At 39.0% G+C, this 24,305-nt stretch overlaps 1 protein-coding gene across 1 annotated transcript; it reads right to left on the bottom strand.

The window, feature by feature from the left end:
* Positions 1-21: 21 nt before the first annotated feature.
* Positions 22-23,843, bottom strand: PCYOX1 (prenylcysteine oxidase 1). Its single transcript, XM_074287170.1, has 6 exons — positions 23,606-23,843; positions 18,654-18,860; positions 15,987-16,161; positions 10,569-10,780; positions 9,708-9,860; positions 22-3,615 (listed from the first exon to the last, which is right to left on the bottom strand). Exons 1-6 carry the CDS (start codon positions 23,784-23,786, stop codon positions 2,954-2,956), a joined length of 1,590 nt encoding a protein of 529 aa, XP_074143271.1. The 5' UTR covers positions 23,787-23,843; the 3' UTR covers positions 22-2,953.
* Positions 23,844-24,305: the final 462 nt, after the last annotated feature.

Genomic DNA, 24,305 nt, shown 5'->3' on the forward strand with positions numbered 1-24,305 from the left:
GTAAAATAAAGACACTGGACAGAATGGCATATTCGTTTATTTTCAGTTCACTGTGAGCAAGAAAAAAAAATAAGGGGTAATGGGGATAAATCCTTAGCCAGGCTTTAATTAGATAAAAACTCCACAGGAAATAGTTTATAGGGTTAGGGGTTTTTTGGTGGACTACTGGAGAAGGGAAAAGGAGAAGAGCAGGGTATAATATTTCTTCCTCTAAAAGCTCAGACTAGGATTCATATATAGGTTGTAATATTTAGGCCCCTGAGTTAGAATTAAAGTGACATGGCCTAGACCTATCTTTTTAACAGTGTAGTAAAAAGCAGAACAATCAAATAATAAGATAAAACTTGTTCTGGGAACAGGGCACTTAAGATAAGTTATCCACACCTCCCTCCCCAACTTATCCAGAAGGAGACTCACCATGAAAAAAGAATCAATCCACAAACCTTTTAACCAAGAATAGTTCTGTTTTGCTATAAGCCCTCTGAACACTGGTGACATTTTTCACAAAATAACCCTCTAGAAACACATACTAAAGATCCACTGCATCAAGAGCAGTTCTACTGATAACTTGCTTCTCTGTCCTAACTTTATTAACAATGACAGTAAAAACTTCTTGTACTTTAATAACTATACAATTGGTATGTTTTTTTTTTCAAAGAAAAAAAAATAGCTAAAAGCAGTGTTAATGACAAACATGATTTTTTTTTTTAACTCAACTCTTGTTATATTACTTGTCAGTTAATCTTTAGCATATATACATGGGATGTTATCCTCTATAGCCATCATCTAGAAGAATCTATAAAAGGAGAAACAATGGTTTTTAAACCATTTCTTGATTTTAATAATTAGTTGTTTATGAATGATAAAAGGCAGATATAGCACCCTTTAACAACCACATTTAGGTATAAGCTCAATATTTGCCACTAAAGAATGTCAACCATCTATCTCTAGGGCTTTACAAATATAATATTAAATAATGACCCAGTAATTACAGCTCAGTATACATAGTTGTGAAAGGCAAAATTAATTAAGTTAACTTGACTTCTGTGGTAGGATTGATTTCCACAACTCTTTGGAGAGCTCTCCTCAAGTGCTTTGTTGATAAAAATTCCCTAATGTGATAAAGCAGTAATTCGAATCTGCTTTTTGTATATAACTTAAGTTTTTGCTAGTTATCATTCATATAACTAATTTTAATTAAGTACCTGATCTTCTCTGACAGTAGGCAAACTGGGAATTGGATCTATTTGAATTTTCCATTCTTCTAAGTGGCAATTCTCTCAATTATCCCGATGTTTTCTTTCCCCTTCTCAAACCCCTAACGGGTTAGAGGAATTCTGGAAAAAACTTAGTATGGAATATCTTTTTCACATGAATCTCAATGTGCATTTTTCATTTGTTTCTCTTCGGTATTTTTGGAGTTCCATTATAACAAGAGTTCATATAGACACAGGGCAAGCTATTCTATTTTTCTCCAAGTCCATACTAGCCTACGGTTATTATCACCCATTGGCTAATTTTGATCTATTTTGCCCACTGTGGTCAGAGATATGAAGGCTGTAGCAACCCCTCTGGGTTACCCCAAAGCTATATAAAAATACACTTTTGATGGGGATTAAAAGCTGAAGAGTATCTTAAGATGTGGAGGCCAACTCCACCATTTTTATAAATAAACTCAAGCCCAGAAAGGTTACATAGGTTCCTAAGGGTTGATACACTCAGTAATTATCTGAGGCAGGATTCAAATCCTGGTCTTGTGCCAAGTCCAATATTCTGTCTTCTACAACATCCTTCAATCTGGTCTGATTCAGATGTGGTTAGGCTAGTTCCAGCCCTAACTCAAATCCTCTAAATAGAAAGTTGGTTCAATGTTTTAGATGTAGAAATGAGATTTTTCAATAGTATTCACTGGGGTAGAACTTTTTAAAAATTCTATATATAGCTACATAATAAAAAATTACAAAGGCAAGAACAAAGTTTTAAAAGCATACACTTTTAGAGGACCTTTAAAAGAATTTTCAATATCATGAAATCTCATTCTTAAAATGGACTTGTGAAATATACTCTACTGAATTATAATACTAAAGGGAAACAGTGCTTAAGTCAAACTTTAGAAGTGGATTTGAATACAGAAAAATTTCCTGACTCATCAAATGATAAAATAATCCTTACTCAATGTTGGTTTTCCTTCAAAATTGAATTCTACTGACTTCTGTCTTAATATCTTTGAGGATATATTATTAAAAAGTACCTGAGCCTTATCCTTTAAAAAAGAAAGAAAAGAAAACCATAAAGACAGCAACAGAATTGAGAATTTGGCTTTCAAAGAGGAAAAGAGATGTTTGGCAATGGCACAGTTATAATGAAGAGGGAGAAGGTATATAGTATTGAAAAAAAAAATTAGTTTATCCTATTACTGATAGCCTTCAGGTACTAAATCATGTCTCAGAGTTAGGAAGGAAAGGACTTCCTTTCATTTCCCAGATGAGGAAAAATAAGGCTCAAAAAGAGCCTCATGCCCAATGTCACACAAACTAGTAACTCATCTCCAACTCCAGTGCTCTCTCCACAACAATTTTCACAAAATCAGCGAAGACTACTTCAAAGTTGGGAAAGTTTCCAAATTAATTGATAAACACAACTAGTATATCAAATTTCTTACTTTTGCACCTAGTTTCAGCCTTAACTGAAAAAGGTTCTCAAAGATTCACACAGCAGTTTTAAAGACAGAATTATGGGCAATGATTATGTGTTCATCCTTGACTGAACCCTTTACTCCTCCTTCAAACCCACTACTGATTTACTTTCGTTCAAGTAAGAATAATAACAAATCAACTATATCTAATCCAATGCCATCATCCCTGGCTCGGAGGGACTCAACCCTTTCTTGCCATCTTGGGATTTCATTTGGGAGCATGGGAGGAAGGATGAAGAAAAGGACGTTGGTGACACTTCAAAGCTCTGTTTTGAGTTTCTCATACAATCCTTCTTGGTCAATCATCTCTGTGTTCCCATACCAACGGTGGTAGGCAAGGAGCGCTGCATTATGGGCTGCAATGGCACTCATTTCCATTGCACTTGCTGCCAACTCTATGCCATTGAGATAGTATATACGATCATGGAGTATGATGGGAGGGCACTTCTCTGGAGGCTTATAGTGAGGGTATGCAAGCCATTCCTTCGCCTGTACAGAATCATGAGATGTAAATAGCAAATTAAGCTGCTCCTTAGTAAGAGATTCTGAGGAAAAGATTTTCCAAACAGCTGAATCAGTTGCTGGCTTAGACTGAAGATCAGCCTCTCTTTTTACAGGGGACACTGCTGAGATGCTGTTAATAAACAGATTTGGGTTGTCAGTGGTTAAAATGTCAGTAAGATGCAAGCTATCAGTTGCCATTAAGCCAAAGAAAGTTGCATTTAGTCTCCCATGAACAAAAGTGGTCACCAAGTGATGATAGTATTGATGAAATTCTGGGATGGGTGGATCAAAGTTTAGAAAAGTGATATTGGACATTTTGCGGTTCAATGGAGTAGCCACCAAGACAATGTCGTAGAGGTCTTTATTTATCCCTGAATCTGTTTTATAGGTGACTTCATATACCTTCTTTGGTCCTCCTGTAAGGAAAAATCACATTTTCATTAAAATTTTCTATAACAAAGAAATAATGACAATATACCATTTCACAATGTCTGGAAAACCATTTTTATAGGACTAGTTTCTCAATGGCTTGATTCCTATTATAAGGAATTCAGGAATTTTTAATCCTTAAAAGATAAAAGGCTGTTCTTTGTTGTAGAGGGCCATGAACAATGGGAGAACTCTGGGTGAGGTATAAGACCCTTCGGCCCAGAGGGAATCTGCTGAGAAGGTCTGGTTTGGCTCTCATCTCCTCTTTGGGGCATCTCAGCCTTCCTGAGAAGTTCTGGCTTGATAACAACCAGTATTCTATTTGAGCAGAGATACTTGCAACAAAGAGGCATTTACATAATAAATAATACATAATAATAGCAAGGTGAAATAAATGGACTCAATGCATGGGTTCCTGCCTCTTTACTACTTTCCCAAGATCAAGGACTCAGGCTGGTACTGAAATTCTCCAGAGAGCTAGTCTGGACGATAACACTTTGTCTTCCCCTCAATTGAACAAATCATGAGAGAAATTACAATGCCCTGGCAACAGATGTTAAAATATCACAGGACTTTTACTTTGGGGAATTAACATCATATTGCAGGTATGAAAAGGATCTCTTCTTATATATTAATACATTTATGATTACATAGATGTAATCAACACACTTTCCACTACTTCTTTACATTCCTTCGTGATTATTTCCCCTTTAACCTCATCCTTTATTTCTCAATGTTTTTCTGAAGGATGTGTCCTCAGAGTTCTTGACTGGAAGGCAAAGACCTAAATTCAAACCTTACCTCAGACATTTATTAATAGTGTGAACCTGACCAACTCACTGAGTCTTTCTAGCCTGTTTTTTTCATATGTAAAATGAGGCACTAAATGAGATGATCTGAAATGCCTTCCTGCTTCCACTCCTATACTTCTTCAGACTCCCCAGAGCACAATACACTTCTCCCATGCTCTCTTTTATGTAATTATGAGGATTGCAATGAATTTATCATCATTATGCTTTTTTGAGACTGTTGAGTTTCAAGGAAGTAGGGACCATACCTTAAATTTCTTATTCTTCTAAGCTCTGTATAAATAGTCTGTGTAAAGTACGTACTTAATATCTGCATACTAAGTAGGCAACCAATAAATGATGAATTCACTTGAACAACAGAGAGCACTCTAAGAATCTCACAATGACCAAGGATTTCAAGCCTCTAGTAGACATTAGTTAGGTTCATGCCAACTGGCCTGGAACCACTAGATTCTAGCACTAACCACATGCAGATTATTTTACATATACTTTATTCTTTGTCATCTTGGGATGAACTTAAAAAGATGTCAATGAATTCATGTCTGTTTATTTTTGCCTGTAGGGATGTAAACACTAGAGTTGCCATTAGAATTCAGAACTATCAGATCCAGAGCCTTCTGGTGCATAAGGCCCGTGGAAGGCCTGAAATATATGGGAATGTTCCACTTATGGGGTAACTTTATGAATATGCCTTCTTTCCTACCAACTTGGGATAAGTTGGAACAGAGTATAAAGTCATACCATAAAAGAATCAGAAGAAAATCAGATCAGGTACTTTTGCTGGTAATGGCTAAAGTAAGCTTTCTTAACCGAAGGATAAGAGGTTATCAAAAAAGTTAAAATATATAATTCTGATTCCTAAAATTAAAAAAAATTTTGGTTTGACAAAATCAAGACAACAGGGATAAAGGAATCTTGTTTTAGTTACCTTACAAGACTTTCAAATAACACAAATCTAGGAGGGATAAATAATACGTGGGCTGACAAAGTCAGGATCTAAAAGTTCCCAACAGGCTACATATAATCTAGAGGTTGGCTCTAATAAACTTAAAGTTAAAAAAATTTAGGGGATAAATATTAATAATTTTCAATTTGTTTTTTTAAATCAAGCATTAAGATGGGGAAATCATCAAAATATAACTATTCTTCTAAAAAGATCTGAGGATGTTGGTGAACTATAAACTCAATATGGGATATAATATTTCAAAAAGCAAAGTATTTATTAAAATTTATAGTGGTAAGGGCAGCTAGGTAGTGCAGTAAATAGAGCACCAGCCGTGAAATCAGGAGGACCTAAGTTCAAATCTGACCTCAGAAACCTAACTCTTCCTTGTTGTGTGACCCTGGGCAAGTCATTTAGTCCCAATTGCCTCAGCAAAAAATAATAATAATAAAAAGTCATAGTGGCAGGATTAAGCAAGTGATAGAGCCCCATTATACTCCGTCCTGATCAGATCACATTTGAAGTACTACATCTGTTCTGGGCACCACATTTTAAGAAAACACATTCATAAGAAATTGAAGAATATCCAGATAAAAAGAACCATAATGGTGATAAAGTTTATGTTATATTGGGATCAGGATAAATGGAACTAGAAATGATGAGAAAAAAAGACTTACAGAACAAGAATTATGGGATCAGTGACTGGAAGTGGAAAGGGAGAGGGAGTCAAGACACAAAAGACGACTTATATTTTAAGGATCATCTTGTAAAAGAAACATCAGACTTGTTGATCTCAGAGGTTATCTCAGAAGCCAAAACTAAGAACAATATATGGAAGTCAAAAAGTGCAGATTTCAGCATAGTGTAAGAAAAAACTTCCTAACAATTGTTGTTGAATCTCTTTTCAATCATGTCCAACTCTTTGTGACCTCTTTTGGAGTTTTCTTGGCAAAGATACTGCAGTGGTTTGCTATTTCCTTCTCCAGCTCATTTTACAGATGAGGAACTGAGGCAAACAGAGTTGAGTGACTTGCCTATGCTCACACAGCTCCAAGGTCAGTAAGTATCAATAAGTGTCCGAGGTCAGATCTGAACTCAAGATGTCTTCTGACTCTAGGCCTGGTGCTCTATCCACTGTGCCATCCAGCTGCCTTAACAATTAAGATTGATTCAAAAATGGAGTAGTCTGCTCCAGATAATAGATTTTTCATGCTATATGTGTCAAATGAAGATTTTAAGACCATTGTTCACATATGGGTTGGATTAGATGTCTCTGAGGTTCCTTCCAATTAGAATTTTGTGATCTTGCCTTTTCATATTATTAAAAAAATTAAGCTACTCATCATGAGTTTCATTTCCCTTACTCAAAATTTTCAAACTCATCTAAATCTTTACTTATCCTTTGCTGCTTTGCTCTCATCATCCAGGAAGAAAGAACTGGCTTTGTTCCTCAATCAACGCCAATCCAGCCATCTGTGTGCATGATCCCGATTCCCTTCTATTTTTTTTGTTACAAGTTTGCCCTACAAATCATTCTCTTTGTCTCATTTTCAATTTCTCCTTAACTACATCCTCCATCAATGATGCTTTAAAATGTACCCAGGGATTCCCCATCCTTGAAAAACTTACACTTGACAATAGCATCCCCAGAATTCATTATCTTATATTTCATTTTAGTTGTCACAAGCTCTACCAATATGGCTTCCAAACATACAACTCTAACAAACTGTAATACTACAGCAATACTACTCTCCCCTGATTCTTCTCCATGCTTTTTCGGTCTTCTTTACTAGTTCATCATTTAGCTTCTGCCCCCTAAACTTAACTTGCTCTAAGACTGTACCGGTTCTTCTCCTTTTGTAACTTTACATTCTTTACATTCCTGAATTCATGGCTTCCATATTTTCAATCATCTCAGCTCCAATCACTTTTGAAATTCATAATTGCCTACTAGATGTTCCATCTCCCTCTCTCAAATTCTACAAACCAAAAATTCTGCTCACCTTTAAGGAGCCTCATTCCCCCAATTATGAAAATTCTTAACCTGATTATCATCTTGAAGATTTTTCCCTTGCCACCCTCATTCATATCCAACCTACTGACAAATCTTGTTGAATCTACTTCTGCATCTCTTTCATCAATACTGTTATCTCTATGTACATCCCACTTAGTTCAGGCTCTCAGAATTTCTTGCCTCACTTATTATAATAATTTGTTAAATAGTTCTTTTCAATTCACCTTCCAGATAGCTACCAATATTCTCTTCCTAAGGCACATGTTTGATCATATCACTCTAACAATCAGAAAAGTTCAAATCAAGACAACCTTTAAGATATTAACTTATTTTCTACTAAAATGATAACATTAACAACAAAAGCTAAAGCAATCTATATATACAATGAGTGGCTGAATAAATTATGGTTTACTAATCTAACAAAATATTATAGTGCCATAAAAACATTACATCTGAAGCATAAAAGAAAATTTTAAAAGAATTCTACAAATCAGAGAAGAATTGCAGACCCAGAACTGTGTACACACAAGCCAATTATATTTTTTAAAAAGAAAGCAAAAGCATAAATAACAGAATTTCAGATCAATCAAGGAGACAAAAGCTTTTTTGTTGTTTATAATTTATTTAGTTCTGCCTTTTAAAGAGTTTTTAAATAGAATATTCTAATCTTTGTTTTACTTTGAATGTTTATTATACTACTTGTTTTTTGTTGGCAATTGTTGTAATAAAAACATTTTTAAGAAGAATTTTTAGAGGTTCTCTATTGCCTTTAGAGAAAAAACCATAAATACCTTAGTTTCATATTTAAGGCACACTACAATATGTTCCAATCTACATTTTCATCCTCATTTCATTTTTATCTCAGTCACCCAGGTATACCTAGGCCTATCTCCAATTAGGCTTTACTTTACTCATCAACCATCATCATCCCTTTTTATCTGATTTGATTTAATCACTATTTCCAATGGAAAAGGATGTTAATCTTCTCTTCTCAGGCTCTACTAGCCGCATGGAAGACAATTCAAACCAAAATATCCCTCCCCCTTTTCTAATTTACAATCAAAGTGTTGTCTTCCTCTATTAGAATATAAATCCCCTAAGGGCAGTAACGTCTTAAAGGTTATCTAGATTTGAATTTATCTGATATCAAACTTGTGTCATAGAAAGAGAATATTGGGAGCTATCTGGAGGGTGGATTGAAGAGGATTATTTAACAAATTATTATAGGTGAGAGAAGAAATTCTGAAGGCCTAAATAAGTATAAGGGGGGGTGTACATGGAGATAACTGTATTGATGAAAAAGATGCAGATGTAACCTCAATAAGACTTGTCAGTAGGTTAGATATGGAAAGGGTAGTGATGGAGAAGGAAAAGCTTTCAAGGAAGATTATTACTTTAAGAATTTTTTGTGATTAGGAGAATAGGGCTCTTGAAGAGCAAGCAGGATAATTTTTTCATTAAGTCACCTTTACATTCTCTATGTTTTAGTCATATCAGCCCAGGAACAATGGCTTAAAACTGACAGTTCATCTCCCCTCTATGGGCACTTGCCCAAAGTGTCCCCCATAGCTAAAATATACCTGCCTCTTCCTCTCCAGAGTAGCTGGATGGCAAAGTAGATAGAATGCTGGGCCTTGAGTCACAAGAAGACTCATTTTCATGAATTCAAATCCAGCCTCAAGGCACTCAGCTGTGTGATCCTGAGCAAATCATTTAACCCTGTTAAATGTTAAACCTGTTTCCTCATCCATAAAATGAGCTGGAGGAGGAAATGGCAAACCACTCCAGTATCTCTGCCAAAAAAAAACCCAACCAAACAAACAAAAAAAAAAAAAAAACAGATGATGTCACAGAATAGAAAAGACTCAACAACTTCTCTAATTCTCAGAATGGTTATCTTCCTTCAAGACTCAGGTCAGCAGCCCCTTCCTTTTTAATGCTTTAGGTCATTCCACCTCATCCTTCAGCCTCCAATTGTTAATGTTTCTTGTGTTTTCAAATTGCTTAGAATTTACTTATCTGAGCATGGATTTTATACCATAAGCATAATATAAGTTCTTTTAGGGTAAGGACTGACTGCTTAAATTTTGGTTCTGTATTCTGACTGTCTAGCATAGTGTCCTGCATATAGTAGGTACTTGACCAATGTCTGTCAAACTAAAATAAACACATAAATGGTAAATTTGGGATGATGGGAAAGAAAGGAAAAGAAAATTTCTCTGACTACCTTACCCCTGTACCCCAAATACTAAATAATCATCTCCTGGAAAAGTTTAGGAGGAAAAAAATTGAAAAACTTGCAGAGAAGCTTACCTATCTGTGTGGTCCTTGCTTTCTCCTCTATGTGCATGACTGAGGCAGAGATAAGCAAAGCTTTGGAAAACTGAAGGAGCTCTTCACAAACACGTTTATTTCCACCTTCCACAGACCACAGTCCAGAATCTGTACCTGACAAGGACACTGCACCTGTCAGAGGGGGAAAAAGTGTTTAAAAAGGCAGACAGGCTATACAAGAAGGTTTCCCTCCATCCACTTTGGTCAACATTGTTCCACAGATCAGAAGTGCAATAGAATGGATGAAGTCACTTCCAGTTGATCAATGATGGACAGAAATAACTATACCCAGAGAAGGAACATTGGGAAGCGAATGTAAATTGTTAGCACTACTGTCTATCTACCCAGGTTACTTATACCTTGGGAAGCTAATACTTAATGTGGAACAAGAAAATGGTATTTACACACATATATTGTATCTAGGTTATATTGTAACACATGTAAAATGTATGGGCTTGCCTGCCATCGGGGGGAGGGAGTGGAGGGAGGGAGGGGATAATTTGGAAAAATGAATAAAAAAATTAAAAAAAAAAATAGAATGGATAAAGTTATGTTTAGATCTTTCATGGTTCTTCATCTAATGACTAAGAGTAGGAGAAGACTAATTCTATGTGAGTTTCATCTTTATTTCTATTAGATGCTTGCTAGACCTTCTCTAAACAGAGAGCCAAGAAAGAGAGCATCGTCTGTTCTTCATGGACTTTCTATGGTCTTGTAGAATAAGAGGCATTCTAACACGGAGATGGTACAGAGAGGCCAAGGCTGTTCCAACCACAGTACAACCCTCTGAGAAGACATTTCTTTGAGTAGATCCAAAGCAAATGGAATGTGCTGACTTACCTACAAAGCCATTGATGCTTGTGCTCTGGCCATAATTGACCCTCATGGCGGGAGTAACAATTTCATTGAGAAATTTCTCCGAAAAACCTGCTTTCTGAAGGGACTGGAGAATGGTCCGGTTGAGCATTCCAGTGAATTCATCCCCTCCTAGGGCATGCAGCAAGCCTTCTACACTACTAAAAGAGTAGTCATGGGACTGATAGCGGTAAATCCTTCATTGAAAAGAGAGGAAAGAGTCATTAAGCACAAAAGAGAATAATTCCTGACCCTACAGTTTGTGTTCCAGAAGCTATCAATGTGAGAGAGTGAGGAAGGGGTAAGAGGAGGCAGAAGAAAGAAGGAAGAAATTGTATTATGCAATCAAAATCAATAGAGGGTTGAATATTTCTAGCCCTAGGGCCTCTCCTGGGTTTCATTCCCTGGTATCTACTGCTTGCTGGCTATATCTACCCTTTTTTAGTTCTACAATCACTATACATTCAACATGTTCCTAAAACTGATGACATTAGGGTTCCTGGTGGTCAGGGAATAAAATGATGAGGTTAGTGGTAGGTTTGGTGTTCAGGGAACCAAATGGAAAGTTTTGGCTTCCTTAAATCCCCTTTAAGATTTGGCCCATGGTAGGGAGTTGTGGGAACTCCCTTCTGGTAGTGCAGAGGTCCTTCATAAAGGAATTTACAAACCCGAAAAGCTAGACTGATAAAAAGAAGTTTATTAATGGCATTGGGAAGTCAACCTTTGCTATGCAGGAATAGGAAGACTGAATTCCTAAGTGGCAAGATCCCAGCAGAGAAGTAAAGTTTCTAGTGGAGAAATCCCGATAAAGAGATATAAAGTTTCATTAGAGAAATAGGTGAAGATAAAGAGAGGGTAACGCTGAAAGAGAATATCATTTCAGCGGGCAGAGATTGCTGCTATACATGGCATGACATGTTACATCCTCTGCAAGAACTGAGCCCCAAGTTGCAGTTTTTATAAGGAAATCTGAAGCAGAAGTTTCAATCAAATGAAATTCCCTCAATGTGTCACTGCCCCCAGGTCTAGATGAGATCTCTTACTGGAGTGGTTTTGTCAACAATAGGGGGTCAATAGAAATCTAGATGTCTAGCTAAATGAGATTGCTTCAACTAATCCCACCAAGATAAACCATTTTATCTTGGTTCCTTGGGCAGGTCTTACAAGAGAGTCAGGGTTCAAGGAGAATTTCTCCTTGAAGAAGTTTTAAGAAAGTTTTGGGGTCCCCCCTTGTTTCAGGTTCCCCTCGTTAAAATCAAGTTCATATTCCTCTGTTGAGAGGGAGAAAGATAAAGAGGCCGAGATAAAGAAAAGGGGGAGAGGTAGAGGAGTAGAGAAAAGAGAGGAAGGGAAAGAGAGGAAGATAGGGAGAGAGAAAGGAAAGGGAAGACAAGGGGAAGAAGGGGAAGGGAAGGAAAGGAAGGAAGGCAGGGAGAGATAAAGGGAGGGAGAAAGAGAGGGAAGAATGGAGCAAGGAAAGGCGGGAGGAAAGGAGGAAGGAAGTGAGGCCCCATTCCCATATGTCACCATCTCAACCCTGGATGACACCCCACTTTTAATCTGCTCCAGAGATCTGTTTTCTCTAGGCTTTAAGCTTTGGATTTTCAACTGCCCTTCAGCCAGGAGAATAGAGAACAACTGACTGGGACAAATACCCCTTAGATGCCCTGCTGCTGTTTTCACATCTCATGCCTCACCTCCTGGCATGAACCCCCCAAAATCTCTATGACCCTTGCCAGCTCGAAGCAGCTGCTGAAGAAGAAATCTTTGCCCCTTTATCCCAAATGCATTTGGAAGTGACTCCTAGATGGGAGAATGAAGAAGGGACCCTGAAAATCTCCTTCAACCCTGCCTCAGTTAGGGACCTCATCCAAGGGAAACAAGATAAACAGCTTCATTTTGTTATCTAGATGGGGTTGGTTCAGTCCTAAGCTAAAAGAATTCCAACACTATTCAATTAAAGATCTTCTATTCAATTCAACTCCACCCACCAGCTTCATTGGGAGAGGGAGCAGGCCTTGCTTACAACCAAAGACCTCTTTATAAAAATGGCAATTAAAAACTAATTTTTTGCAAAGGTTTAAACCTGCTCTGCTATGCCAAGGAGGTCTCTACCCACTGGAATAATATTCTTTTCCAGTGCTACCCTCTTTACCTTCACCCATTTCCTAACGAGACTTTATCCTCTGTCAGGATTTCTAACCTTACCTCCCAATCCCTATAATAAACATATTTTATCAATCTGGGTTTTAGGGTCTGTAAATTCCTTTACAAAAAATCTATGCGCTACCAGAAGGGGGGTTCCCCAAAACTCCCTACCCTTGAGCTGAATCCCAAGGAGATGCAGGGGAGCCAAACCTCTCCATTCGGTTCCCTGAACCCCAAATCTGCCACTAAACCATGTCATTTAATTCCTTGACCACCAGAAAACCTAAGCTCATTTTGGTTCCCTAAATCTAGACCTCGTCATTTGGTTCCCTGAAAGGGAATCTTAAAACTTAAACCTCATCATATTTTTGGTTCCCTCACTGGGAACCCCAAAAACTAGACTTCACCTCATCTGAAGGAGGAAGGGAAAAAGGAAGGAAGGGAAAAAGGGAGAGAAGGAGAAGGAAAAGAAAAAGAAAAGAGAGAAGGAAGGAAGGAAGGAAAATTTCATGAAATAGTTAGCTATTTGGATTTGGATAGTTTGAGAGAGGTAAAAGGCCCAATAAAATTTGTAGTGGGAAATTGCATAACAGTGAGGAGGAAAGAAAGAGAAGGGTGAACCAGCCCATGGAGGAAACCAGTAAGCTAACACTTGCCCACAAAATGAGTCAGCCCAATGCTAACTGTAGTTCACTAGTCTTCCTTGCCGACTTTATCAGTAAGTAAACAGAAGCTGCTCCATGGTACATTCTAGGACTACAAATTAATTTTGAACACAGATTCCTGTGCTTCTCTAACTTCCCTAAGAGTACCTATCTGTTTCTCTCCCTCTCTCTCTTCTCTCCACCCCCCACCCCCCACATATATATATATATACACACACACACCCCCTTTATGAAATCAAGGGAGCAAATACTCCCTTAAAGACTATCAGTGAGACAAAAAGACATCCTGAAGGAAAATAGATTAACCAGGCCACTTTCAGGGGATGCTAATGGATTCTTTTGTGGACAAATCTTCTAACACTTCTACTATCACCATTTCCGTTTATAACAATGTGAGCAAAGCTTTAAGTTTCTTTTCTACTCAAAGAAATTGAAACTGGAGAAAATATCTTGCAATTACATGATATTCAGGTTTGGCAAGAATTATGATGAGATGAAATGCAGGTGAATCAGGTGCCTAGCTTCTCACTGGCCCCAGATTTGCTTGGGTAATTGCTAATCCTAGCTGTGTCCTAATATGGGATTTCCCCAGATATTCCAGGGAATACTGTGAATTCTGAAAAGAAAAATTGCTTTAATAATAAAAATACAATACAGTTCCTTTCAACCTATCAACAAATTAAGCATTTACTAATGTTAGGTACCATGTGAAGTGTTAGGTATTCAAAGAAAAGCAAATGGTACTTGTCTTCAAGAATGTTAAATTCTAACAAAGGAAACAAGATGCAAATAGGTACATACAAGATACACATATCTTGGGGCAGCTAAGCAGTAAAGTCGATGGAGTACTGGCCTTCAAGACAAGAAGACCTGAGTTCAAATCCACCCTTAGACTCCTACTAGCTATGAGACCCTGGGCAAGTCACATAACCCTGACTGCCCCTCTTATATGTAATTAAAACTGTGAAGGAAATCAAATGGTCACAACTCCAAAAAGTAAGGGAACTCTTTAACTGTTTTGTTGTTGGATTTTTGATTTTGGTTTTGATTTTGATTTGTTTATTCATCCATTTATTTATTTATTTATTTTGCTATGAGCCATTCTTCTTTGTTGATACAAAACCTAGCATATAGTAGCTAAATGTGTCCTGCTTAACTGAATTAGATCAAAACACAATTTGCAAAACTCTGAAACTCCTCTTGAAACATGTTTATCTGTTGCTGTTGCTAGCTCTTACTTAAAGCTTATTCAGTCACCATGATTTATATCTTGCCACTGGGCCCAGATGGCTCTGGAGGGTAAAGTGAGGCAGGTGACTTTGCACAGCCCAAACTCACTTAAATCCAATTCACTCACAATCCATGGCATCACCTCTTTGATGTACTTCAAGGACAAATAACATTTACTGCTACAGCAGCCCAAGAGAGGTGACCCTTCTCAAACAAGCAATTCCCTACTTGCTAAAAATCACCCAGAGATAAGGTACCTGAACAGCAGCCCAGCCCGCCCTGCCTAGCTTCCAGGGCTTGTAGGAACAAGTTAACTACTGACTTTTAAAAAGAGAAATTTGTCTCTGGGTGATGAATGACTCACAAACTTTTGCTCTTTCTAATTAATGACTTCAGTGGCCCTAAAAATCCTTCAAAAGAAAATCCCCTGTAGTGAGACTTTCCAAAGAAACAACAACGAAGCTAAATTTCCCAGAAATTAAGGTTTGAGGAAAAGAGAAATCTGTGAGACTTACCAGGTTAAAGAAATAGCCGCAAGTTTATCCCACTTGAACTAAGGAGTGGGTTATGGTACGTGGTATGTAATTTGACAACTTGGCATTTAGTTTTATTTAGTTGACAGGACAATCATGGTAATAAATTATTACTTCTGCTACCATCTTGTATCCACAGCCTCTTTCTCCACAAAGTTCAAAATTAGCCATTCCAATATGCATGTACCCAACATCCATCCCTAAGCCTAACCTTACCCCAAATTGGGCTTTGTTTTGAAAGAAAATTAGGTTGTGTATAAACATCATATCTTAATAAAAATTCTTAATTACATAAAACCCATAAAGAGGCATATTAGCATGTCAGAAAGAGCATTTGACCTGGAAGTCAGGAGACTTGAACTTGAATCCAGATTTGATCCTTGTTGTGTGGTTTGGGGTCAACATCTCACTTCTCTAAGAAATGAGAGTACCAATAATTACATTTCTGATGACTAAATTTCCTATTTCAAACGGTTGTGGTGAAAAGTGTTTTGGAAACTTTAAAGGGTTACAAAACATTTCAAGCTGTTATGGCTACTGACTGATCTCAATATGGTGGTACCAGCTAATATGGGCAAGCCAAAAAAAGCCTGAACTCTTTCTACCCCTGGTCCCCTGGCTTTAAGGTTGCCATATTCTCTGAGAACATTTCTTCAAATGGAACAATCCCCCTCTGCTTTGTGAATGAAAAAAAATCTCTCCAGTAGTCCCTATAATTTTTATGACAATCCTATACATTCATTGGGAAATCTGGAAGGCAAAATCCAGAAACTAGAATTCCTGAAGTTCATAAAATTAAAAAATGTTTCTTATGATAAAACAATTACCTCATAAATTTGTCTAAGATATCTTCTATCCACATATGCATCCGGAGAAACTGAAATCCATAATGCCAGACAAGCTTAATCATATTAATGATGAACCAACTGCTCTCTTCAAATACAAGATTCTCTCCATTATAAATACCCATGAGGCCATCAACACCCTGAAGAGTGGCAAGATCTGCAAAAATGGAGAGAAGGAAAACCAGTGATTTCACTGCACCTTGGACATCACTTTAAAGTAGTTTAATACATTTGCATGAATTGATGGTAGGACACAATAAGTAGGACCAAAAGGACAATGTACATAATGACCACAATGATGCTATTGTTGTTCAGTCACATCCAATTCTTTATGACCCCATTTGGAGTTTTCTTGGCAAAAATACTTAAATGGTTTGCCATTTCGTCACCTCATTTTACAGATAAGGAAACTGAGACAAACAGGAATAAGTGACTTGCCCAAACTCACACAGCTAGTGTCTAAGGCTGCATTTGAACTCAGATTTTCCTGACTCCAAGCCCAGCACTCTATCCACTAGCTGCCCCAAGAACCAAGTATTCCCTAGTACATCTGTTTACTAATCCCAATCCTGACTGCTGGAGCCACAGAGTTTCATTCTAATCTCTTTTCAAGATTAATAAATATCTTACAAAAGATAAACTAACAAAGTCCCCCTTACGTCTCCTCTAGGCTTAATACTTTCAAGTCACTTAAGCTCTCTTTCCTATATTATGGCTGGTGGGCTTTTATTGGAACTAGTCACCTTCCTCAGATATGATCCACTTGGTGAGTGTTCTTCCTGATATGGAACATCAATAACAAGCTACAAAAACTCCAGATGCCCTGTGACAGTGGCAGGATCCACCAAATCACAGAAGCAAGATATGTAAAAGCATTCTCAGAGGTTAAAATCCTGGTTCTGCCAACACCAGTGTACATTCCCTTAGTAAGCCATATGACCTTTGTAGGTCTCAATTTCTTTTTTGGTAACAGGACAGGGTAAATTAAGCTTGATGATCATCAAAGTGCTTCAAGCTGGATATACTGTGATTCTTGATTGCTATTAGCTAATATCCAGAGAAAGGAAATGAAAAGTCCAAGAAATAAAACAATTTGCTTGGCTTAGCAAATTTTTTTTGATGATTTATATTGATATTTTCTTAGATTCAACATTAAATCTGTCATAAATATTTGCCCAAAATGTAGCCAGTTTTGTAGGTCTAAGACACTAAATTCCCTGAAAACTTTTCCTATCAATGTTTAATTGAATTTACAGGTACATTTACTCCCTGACTAGAACATCTGCTATTTGATATTTGGTTACCTGGTGGTGTGCTATTTTGTTCAGTTCTACAGCCAAGCAACATGAGGTAGGTAGAAATAACAGCAGTTCTGGAGGCAGTGATGCTGGGTTCAAATCTCTTACTATCTGTATGACCTTTGGCAAGATTTAAAGGCAGCAGGTCACTAACGCTCTGGATAACTGAATGAAAACCAAATATAATACAAAGCTCTAACATCTTACACTGTTATCCCTAAATCCCCTTCACTACTTGGACAGATCTCTCAATTCCAAGCTTTGTCTACCCCACCCCTCACCTTTAAATAGGAAGACTAAAAGTGTGGTAGAAAATTCATAAGAACTGGATTAAAATCCCAGCTCAGATATGTATTAGCTATGTGATCCAAGTCACTTAAAAAAAATCTCTCTGCCTCAGTTTCCTTATTGGTAAAATAGCTACTACTTTACAAAGAACTTGAGAGGATCAAATAAGATAATAATTATAAAGCATTTTGCAAATTTTAAAATTATATTTAAATGCTAGCAATTATTCTTGCTTTTGTAGAAGCTGCATGACATATTGTACAGAAAGCAAACCATAAATCCTTAAAACATGGGTTCAAGTCCTGTCTCTAATATTTGACTGTAGGAAAGTCTCTTAACCTCTCAGTCATCTGTAAAACTATGTAACACTATAAATTGCAGAGAAGCTGATGACCAACAGTGCTAAATGGTTTTTCCTCATCTAGGAGTCCTCTATGCCAATGAAATCACAGCTGTAGTCCCTAATCCAGACATCAGCATTATTATAATTATTAATAATAATGAGTAAATATAATATTTATAATTTTATTGTGCCATTATTATTGTTGCTGTTGTTTTTATTGTTATAAGGAACCCTATGTGGAATCACAAGATAGAGGGTCCAAAGTGGGCTGGCACTAAAAGTGTCTCTGCTGCAGCTTTTGTACCAATTGTTCTACTTCTCTGCCACTTCCCCATCAGAAAAATAAGGAGGTTTCCCACTTCAGAATATCATGATTTTAAGATGCAAAATCAGTAGCTAATGAACATACCCTCAACAGTCACCACAGCAATTTCCCTGTGGCTGATCTCATTCATTCAGAGAACAGATTTAAAGTAACAGAACACTCTCCCTACTATCATCATACTTGAAATAGCAAAGATGTTTCCCTTGGGTTGTTAAGGAAAATATGATATAATAGTTTGTTTTTGTTTTTTTCCCAACTAAGAGAACTTTTGAGAGAAAAAGAAAGAAAGGTAGAAAAATCTCAAGAATGCTAGAGTTTCAGTCCCATGAGTTAAAAATAGCCATAGGTCCTCAGACAACATCATCCTGTCTCTAAGAACAGAAAATCCTATGTACCCAGTTCCTTGACAAAGCGCTTCATGTGCAGATTGAGGGGATGGATGACAGAACCCCCAGCCTCGTAGTCTTGCCCTTCAACATTGAGAGTAGCCAGGCGGCCTCCAACCTTTCCTCTCTCAAATACATGGATTTTCACGTCTTTCCCAAATTTCTGCCGTAAGTAGTAGGATGCTGAAGTGCCACCAATTCCAGCTCCAATAACAGCTGAAAGGGTAAAAAAAGAGAGAATTATATTCCTTCCTGAAACCAATGTTAACAGGTGGTTTATTTTTTGTTTTCAAGTTTTGTATTGTTATTACTGTTTTTGTCCAGACTTGTGATTTTATTTTTATCAAGGGATTTGGAAATGTCATGCAGTCAGAATATGCTAGAGGCAGGACCTGAATCCAGCTCTTCCTAATGCTGGGGTAGGTTCTCTCCCCATTATAGGTGTAAACCTTCTCCCTAAGAGTTTTCATTAGGTTGTGAAGTTGAGACATTTCTAGTTCAGTAAATAAAATAGTGAATCTGGGGTCAGGAGACTATGTTGTGAAGTCCAGGTTTAATGCTTACAAGCTGTATGACTTGGGCAAATCACATAGGATAAATTTTATTTTCCTCATCCTTAAAAATCAAATAAAGCAAATATTTATGAAGCAACTACAACATGAGCACTGGGCTAAGTACTAGAGAATATTCCTATCACTTCTCTCACAGGTTATTATAGGTGAAGAGAGAGATAAAGCACTTCATAAAACTAAAAGGGTTATCAACATTTCAGTTATTATTATATCAGATTGCTTGCTGGCTTGGGAAGGGAGGAGGTAAAAAAAGGAGGACAATAAAAATTTGGAACTCAAAATCTTACCAAAATTAACTACCTTTACATATAATTAGAAAAATGAAATACTATTGAATTTTTTTTTTAATTTCAGTTATTATTAATTGGAATTAAAAGGGAGGAAAGATGGTGGCAACACAGACTTGAAACAGACACTGGTAAGTAGATATTGATATCGGCAACAGAACCAGGTAGCATGAAGGGAGATGAAAAAACAGTAACTCTTGGGTTTAAAATGTGACTCTGTTACTATGATATTCAACAAATCATTTAATTTTCAGTTTTAATTTTCCTCATCTATAAAACAAGGGATTTGACCAAGGCAAAACTCTTTTAAGTCTCGTCCAGATGTAAATGATCCTGTGAATGCCAGACTACAAATAGGCAAGAAAGGCTCAGGAAGGTGGTATTTGCAGTAATGTGCAACTTGGAACACTTTTTAACATTACTCATTACAGAGGAAAAGTTCCTCTCTTCTTATATTTATTTTGTATGTATTTTATTATATCTATTTTGAGCATATTTATCATAGGTACACAAATATACGTATATCAGCCCTTTGCCTACTAGCAAAGAACTGGAAATAAATAAAAAATTTGCTTATTAGTTGAGGAATGGCTAAACAAATTATAGAATATAGATATAACTGAATGTTAGGCCATAAATTTAATGAAAGGGAGAGTGGCTTCAGAGGATTGTCCACTGTTTTGATTAGAATTATTAAATCTTTCAAATTGTTTGTAATTTTTATTATAGAAATTGTTTTCCTGGGTTCTGTTCATTTCACTTTGTATCAGTTCTTAGTCTTTCCAGACAACCCTGACTCCAGATGGCCAGTTGTTAGGATTACTAAGTGAGAACTCAGGTTGTCTGGACAGTGACAAGGTGAGAATTCAGGTTTTCTGGACAATTACAAGGTGAGAACTCAGGTTGACTTGATAGAGAGGGCAAGCTCATTGGCTGGGGTGGTTCTTCCCAGAAGCCCTTGCATTATCCCACGCCCATTCTCTGGGAGGATAAAAGAGACATGCAGATCGGCCTGGAGAAGGATAAGAGCTGGAGGAGATTCAGAGCCAGGATTCAAGAGAAAGACTCTGAATTGCATCAGGCTTGACGGGGCTCTCTGCAGGAAGGGAAGTCACTTCTTTGGACAAGAGTTAACAGCAACTGCCTGGAGACAACGGTTCGTTACAGGAAGAAGAATCTGTCTGAGAGATTTGAGTAGACACAGCAGATCTCTTCCCAGAGAGCGATCCAGCAGCTTCTGGAGACGACAGCTCGCTACAGCCAGTGATGATGAATCTCAATCCTCTCCTACTCCTGACAGAAAGGTGATGGGCTAAATGTGAAAAATATGACACTTCTAGAAATGTCCAATTTGTTTGAGTAAGCATTTTTTTAACATAGATTTGTTTTTCTTTTTCCAATGGGAAGCCCAAAGGAGAGATAGGAAGGAAAAAAAAATTAAATACTTGTTAACTAAAACAAAATTTAAAATATTACTCTTTATATACATAATTTTTTTCTGAATTTATTTTTGATCGTATTTGATTTTTCCAAATACATGTACAGATAGTTTTCAACTTTCATTTTTATAAAATTTTGTTCCAAATTTTTCTCCTCCCTCCTCAAGACAGCAAGAAATATGATATAAGTTAAATATGTGCAATACAGATAATTTCTAATAACAGAAAATCCCAACCACAGGCCATAGAGATTTTGTGGTAAGTTATATTCACTTACCAGAGAGGCTCAAAGTCTCATGAATGAGAGTAACATTTTTAAGAGGTACGGAAGAAGGGAGAAGGGATTGTGTAATTTTCAAACCTTGTGACCAAAAGGATAGGGGAAGAATAATAATTGAGACTTTTAAACAGAATGCTCCACCCCTACAAAAGCAGGGATGTAACAACTGATAAGAATCAAATACTAGTAGATTCAGCAACAATAATTGTTTCTTATTCACTTGTCAAACTTTTCCCAGAGGTCAGTCCATGAGAAGAGAACAAACAATGAAATACCTGGTACTGAATACAACTTTGGCAAAGGAGGCTTTCACTGACTCCCCGGCCTTGAATGTGAGGTAGAATAGAACACATAATGTTCAGATGATAACTTTCTCTAGTCTTGGCCAGTCTGATGCTCAAACAATAGACATTCTATGCAGACATGGAGCTCCATCTGGAGCTTTGGAGTCAAGCTTTTCCAGCTTGGTGGGTCCTGACAGAATCTGCTGACACAGCCCTTAGGGAAAACTAGGGTTACTCTCCAAAGGGATGGGGCATTGAAGGACTTCACTCAAGTATACAGATGCACATATGTTAATGACTCTGCAGGATACCATTTCACACAAGAGACTGGAGAGGTAACTAATAAGGTAATGCGACCTAGGACAAAAATAGACTTATCTAAGGCAACTTAAGGATTTAGGTTTGAATAGAATAGAGTTGGGGCGAGGCCGGCCAAGTGCGCAGAGGCCTTTTTAGGCAACAAATTTAATCTGACTTTCTTTAGTGTCCAGGAGAACTTTTTTTGGTGTGTGCATATGTAGGGATTACTTATCAGAATAGAGACTCCCTAAAGGCTCTCTCTCTCTGTTCCCTCTTATAGTTTCCCATCCAGTCTTAAATCATTTCACTTCAACATGCACCAGGCTACTCCCTAGAACAATACACTGCAGATAAGTGTGGCTCAGCATTGATACTAAAGAAAGAACAAATCTTATTTTTAAAAAAAGTAATATCAAAATATACTTCTCACTTCACTTACTCTTCTCATTTCATCTTCATCAGTCCAATGCCTCTCCCACCCTCCTAAGCCTCTCATTCCACCTAGAACCAGGAAGAAATAGCCCCCTGCTCACTTTCTTCTGTATCAAAATAACTACTTAAGCGTTGGTCCAGCTCTATTTAGTTATCACCCATACACAGGAGGATCCAGGCTGTATCCAAAGAACAATCTGTGCTCCTGCTGGCAGTTTACTCCGAAGAGCTGGGGAAAGGCTTCTGAGGTCCAAGAGACAACACAAGTGACCTACTTTTGTGCTCCTCCAGCCCCGAGAGCTCAGCTAGAGTTTGGGGCCGTCAAGAAAGGCAACCTACTATAGTAATGGGGGGAGGGGGGCTGTCCAAGTGGGAGTCAGAAGATCGAGATCCCAATGCCAGTGATAAAAGTCCCTGCCTCTGGCTCATCCTGAGCTGTGAAATGGACAAAGAGACTTTCGCATGTCCTACTTCCGAGAGAGTCCTGCAAGGAAACAAGGAATGGCAGCGAATAAAGCTGCCTGCAGAAAAGACCCTCACAAAGCCATCTCTCTGCTCCGAATTCAGGATGCTCAGGGAGTGACCAGGACCTGTTCTCCTCCCTTCTATATTCCCCAGCCCACCGAAGCCTGCTTCACAGTCTAAGGTGGGATGCACATGTGCCCAGGACTGCTGCCTTCCAGACCGGGAAGCGGAGGTCCGGGAACCAGCTAGGATGGCTTCCGGTCTCGTCCAGCTCCAGCCCTGGGATCCCCTAAGCCTGGGCTGTCAGCTCCGCCGTCCGGACCGCCCCCCGCACATAAAGTTGGAAAGAGCATGGCATGTGGGGGAACAGCGTCAGGGGAAGAAACCTGTCAGCGCGGGGAGGGGATCCCTTAGCAAAGAAATCATAAATCGGAGGCAGATTAAGGAAATAAAAAAGCGAGACGTTAACGTCGGCCCCCGCTCCCCTGCCCTCACGGCAGCTGCCCCCCGGCTCGTCACACACAGAAGGAGCACCGAGGCCCAGAGATGCGCCCAAATCATACAACTGGCAGGGCCGGAGTCGCCCACCCACGGCCCTCCTCTCCGCCACCCCCGGAATCCGGACTAGTCCCGACTCGGCCAGGAGCCAGCCGGCATCGCGGGACCGAGAGGGGTCTCAGTTTCCTCATCTGTATTCCGAGCCCATGCAAGATCGGTCGTTGGGGGCTGGCTCTTTTTTCCCTCCGGCAGCTGGAGCACTCTGCCCCGGGGCGGGCCCTGCCTCCTCCAGCTCTGGCCAAAGGGTGTGCAAAAGGGGGCTGCGCCGAGACCGCGGGTGGGGGGCGGGGGATGGGCATGCATTCCTCCTTCCCTCCCTCCGTCTGCTTGCCCGGCTCTCCTACCAATCTTTTCCGGAGGGGCGCGCAGCTCTCCCAGGACCGGGCCGCAGAGCAGCAGCAGTAGCAGCGGCGGCGGCGGCGGCAGCAGCATCAGACGAGGCCCCGGGAGGCCCCGGAAGGCGGCCAGACGCTCTAGGAGCGCCGGGCTGCCTCGGCGCGCGCGCCCAACACCCTCTTCTTCCATGGCCTTACACGCTCGCTAGCTCGCGCACAAGTGCCGGGGGTGCAGCCAGGTGACCATGGGGAGGCGGAGCCTGAACGCCCCGCCCCGTCCCGTTCGTCCCTCCCCTTTCGCCCCGCCTTCCTTCCTTCGCTCCCAGGCTCTTCCTCCGGCCCCACAGCCGCTAGCCCCGCCCACCCTCTGGAGACTGGGCCCCCGTGTGTGGTGCGCATGCGGGAGAGCGGAATGGGAAACCCGGGAAAGGTTAGGGTGGCCCAGGGAAAAATGCAACTGTGAGCAAAAAAGCCCGGAGAATCGTTCGTTAACTCCACGTGCATTCTGGACAGGGAGGATTTTGGAGGTGCAAGGAAACGCAAAGGCCATGTGGTCCAAAGCTTCTTAAACTGCGGGTCGCGATCCGAGAAGGGATGGGTAACAACGTGGGCGTCGCAGAAACATGATTTATTGTCGTAATGTTTGATTTGCATACTTGTTTATATACTCCTGTCCCAAAAAATTCTCCAACGAAAAGGGATCTACAGG

This window comes from Sminthopsis crassicaudata, chromosome 2 (genome assembly GCF_048593235.1).
Source record: "Sminthopsis crassicaudata isolate SCR6 chromosome 2, ASM4859323v1, whole genome shotgun sequence".
NCBI classification, from domain to species: Eukaryota; Metazoa; Chordata; class Mammalia; order Dasyuromorphia; family Dasyuridae; genus Sminthopsis; species Sminthopsis crassicaudata.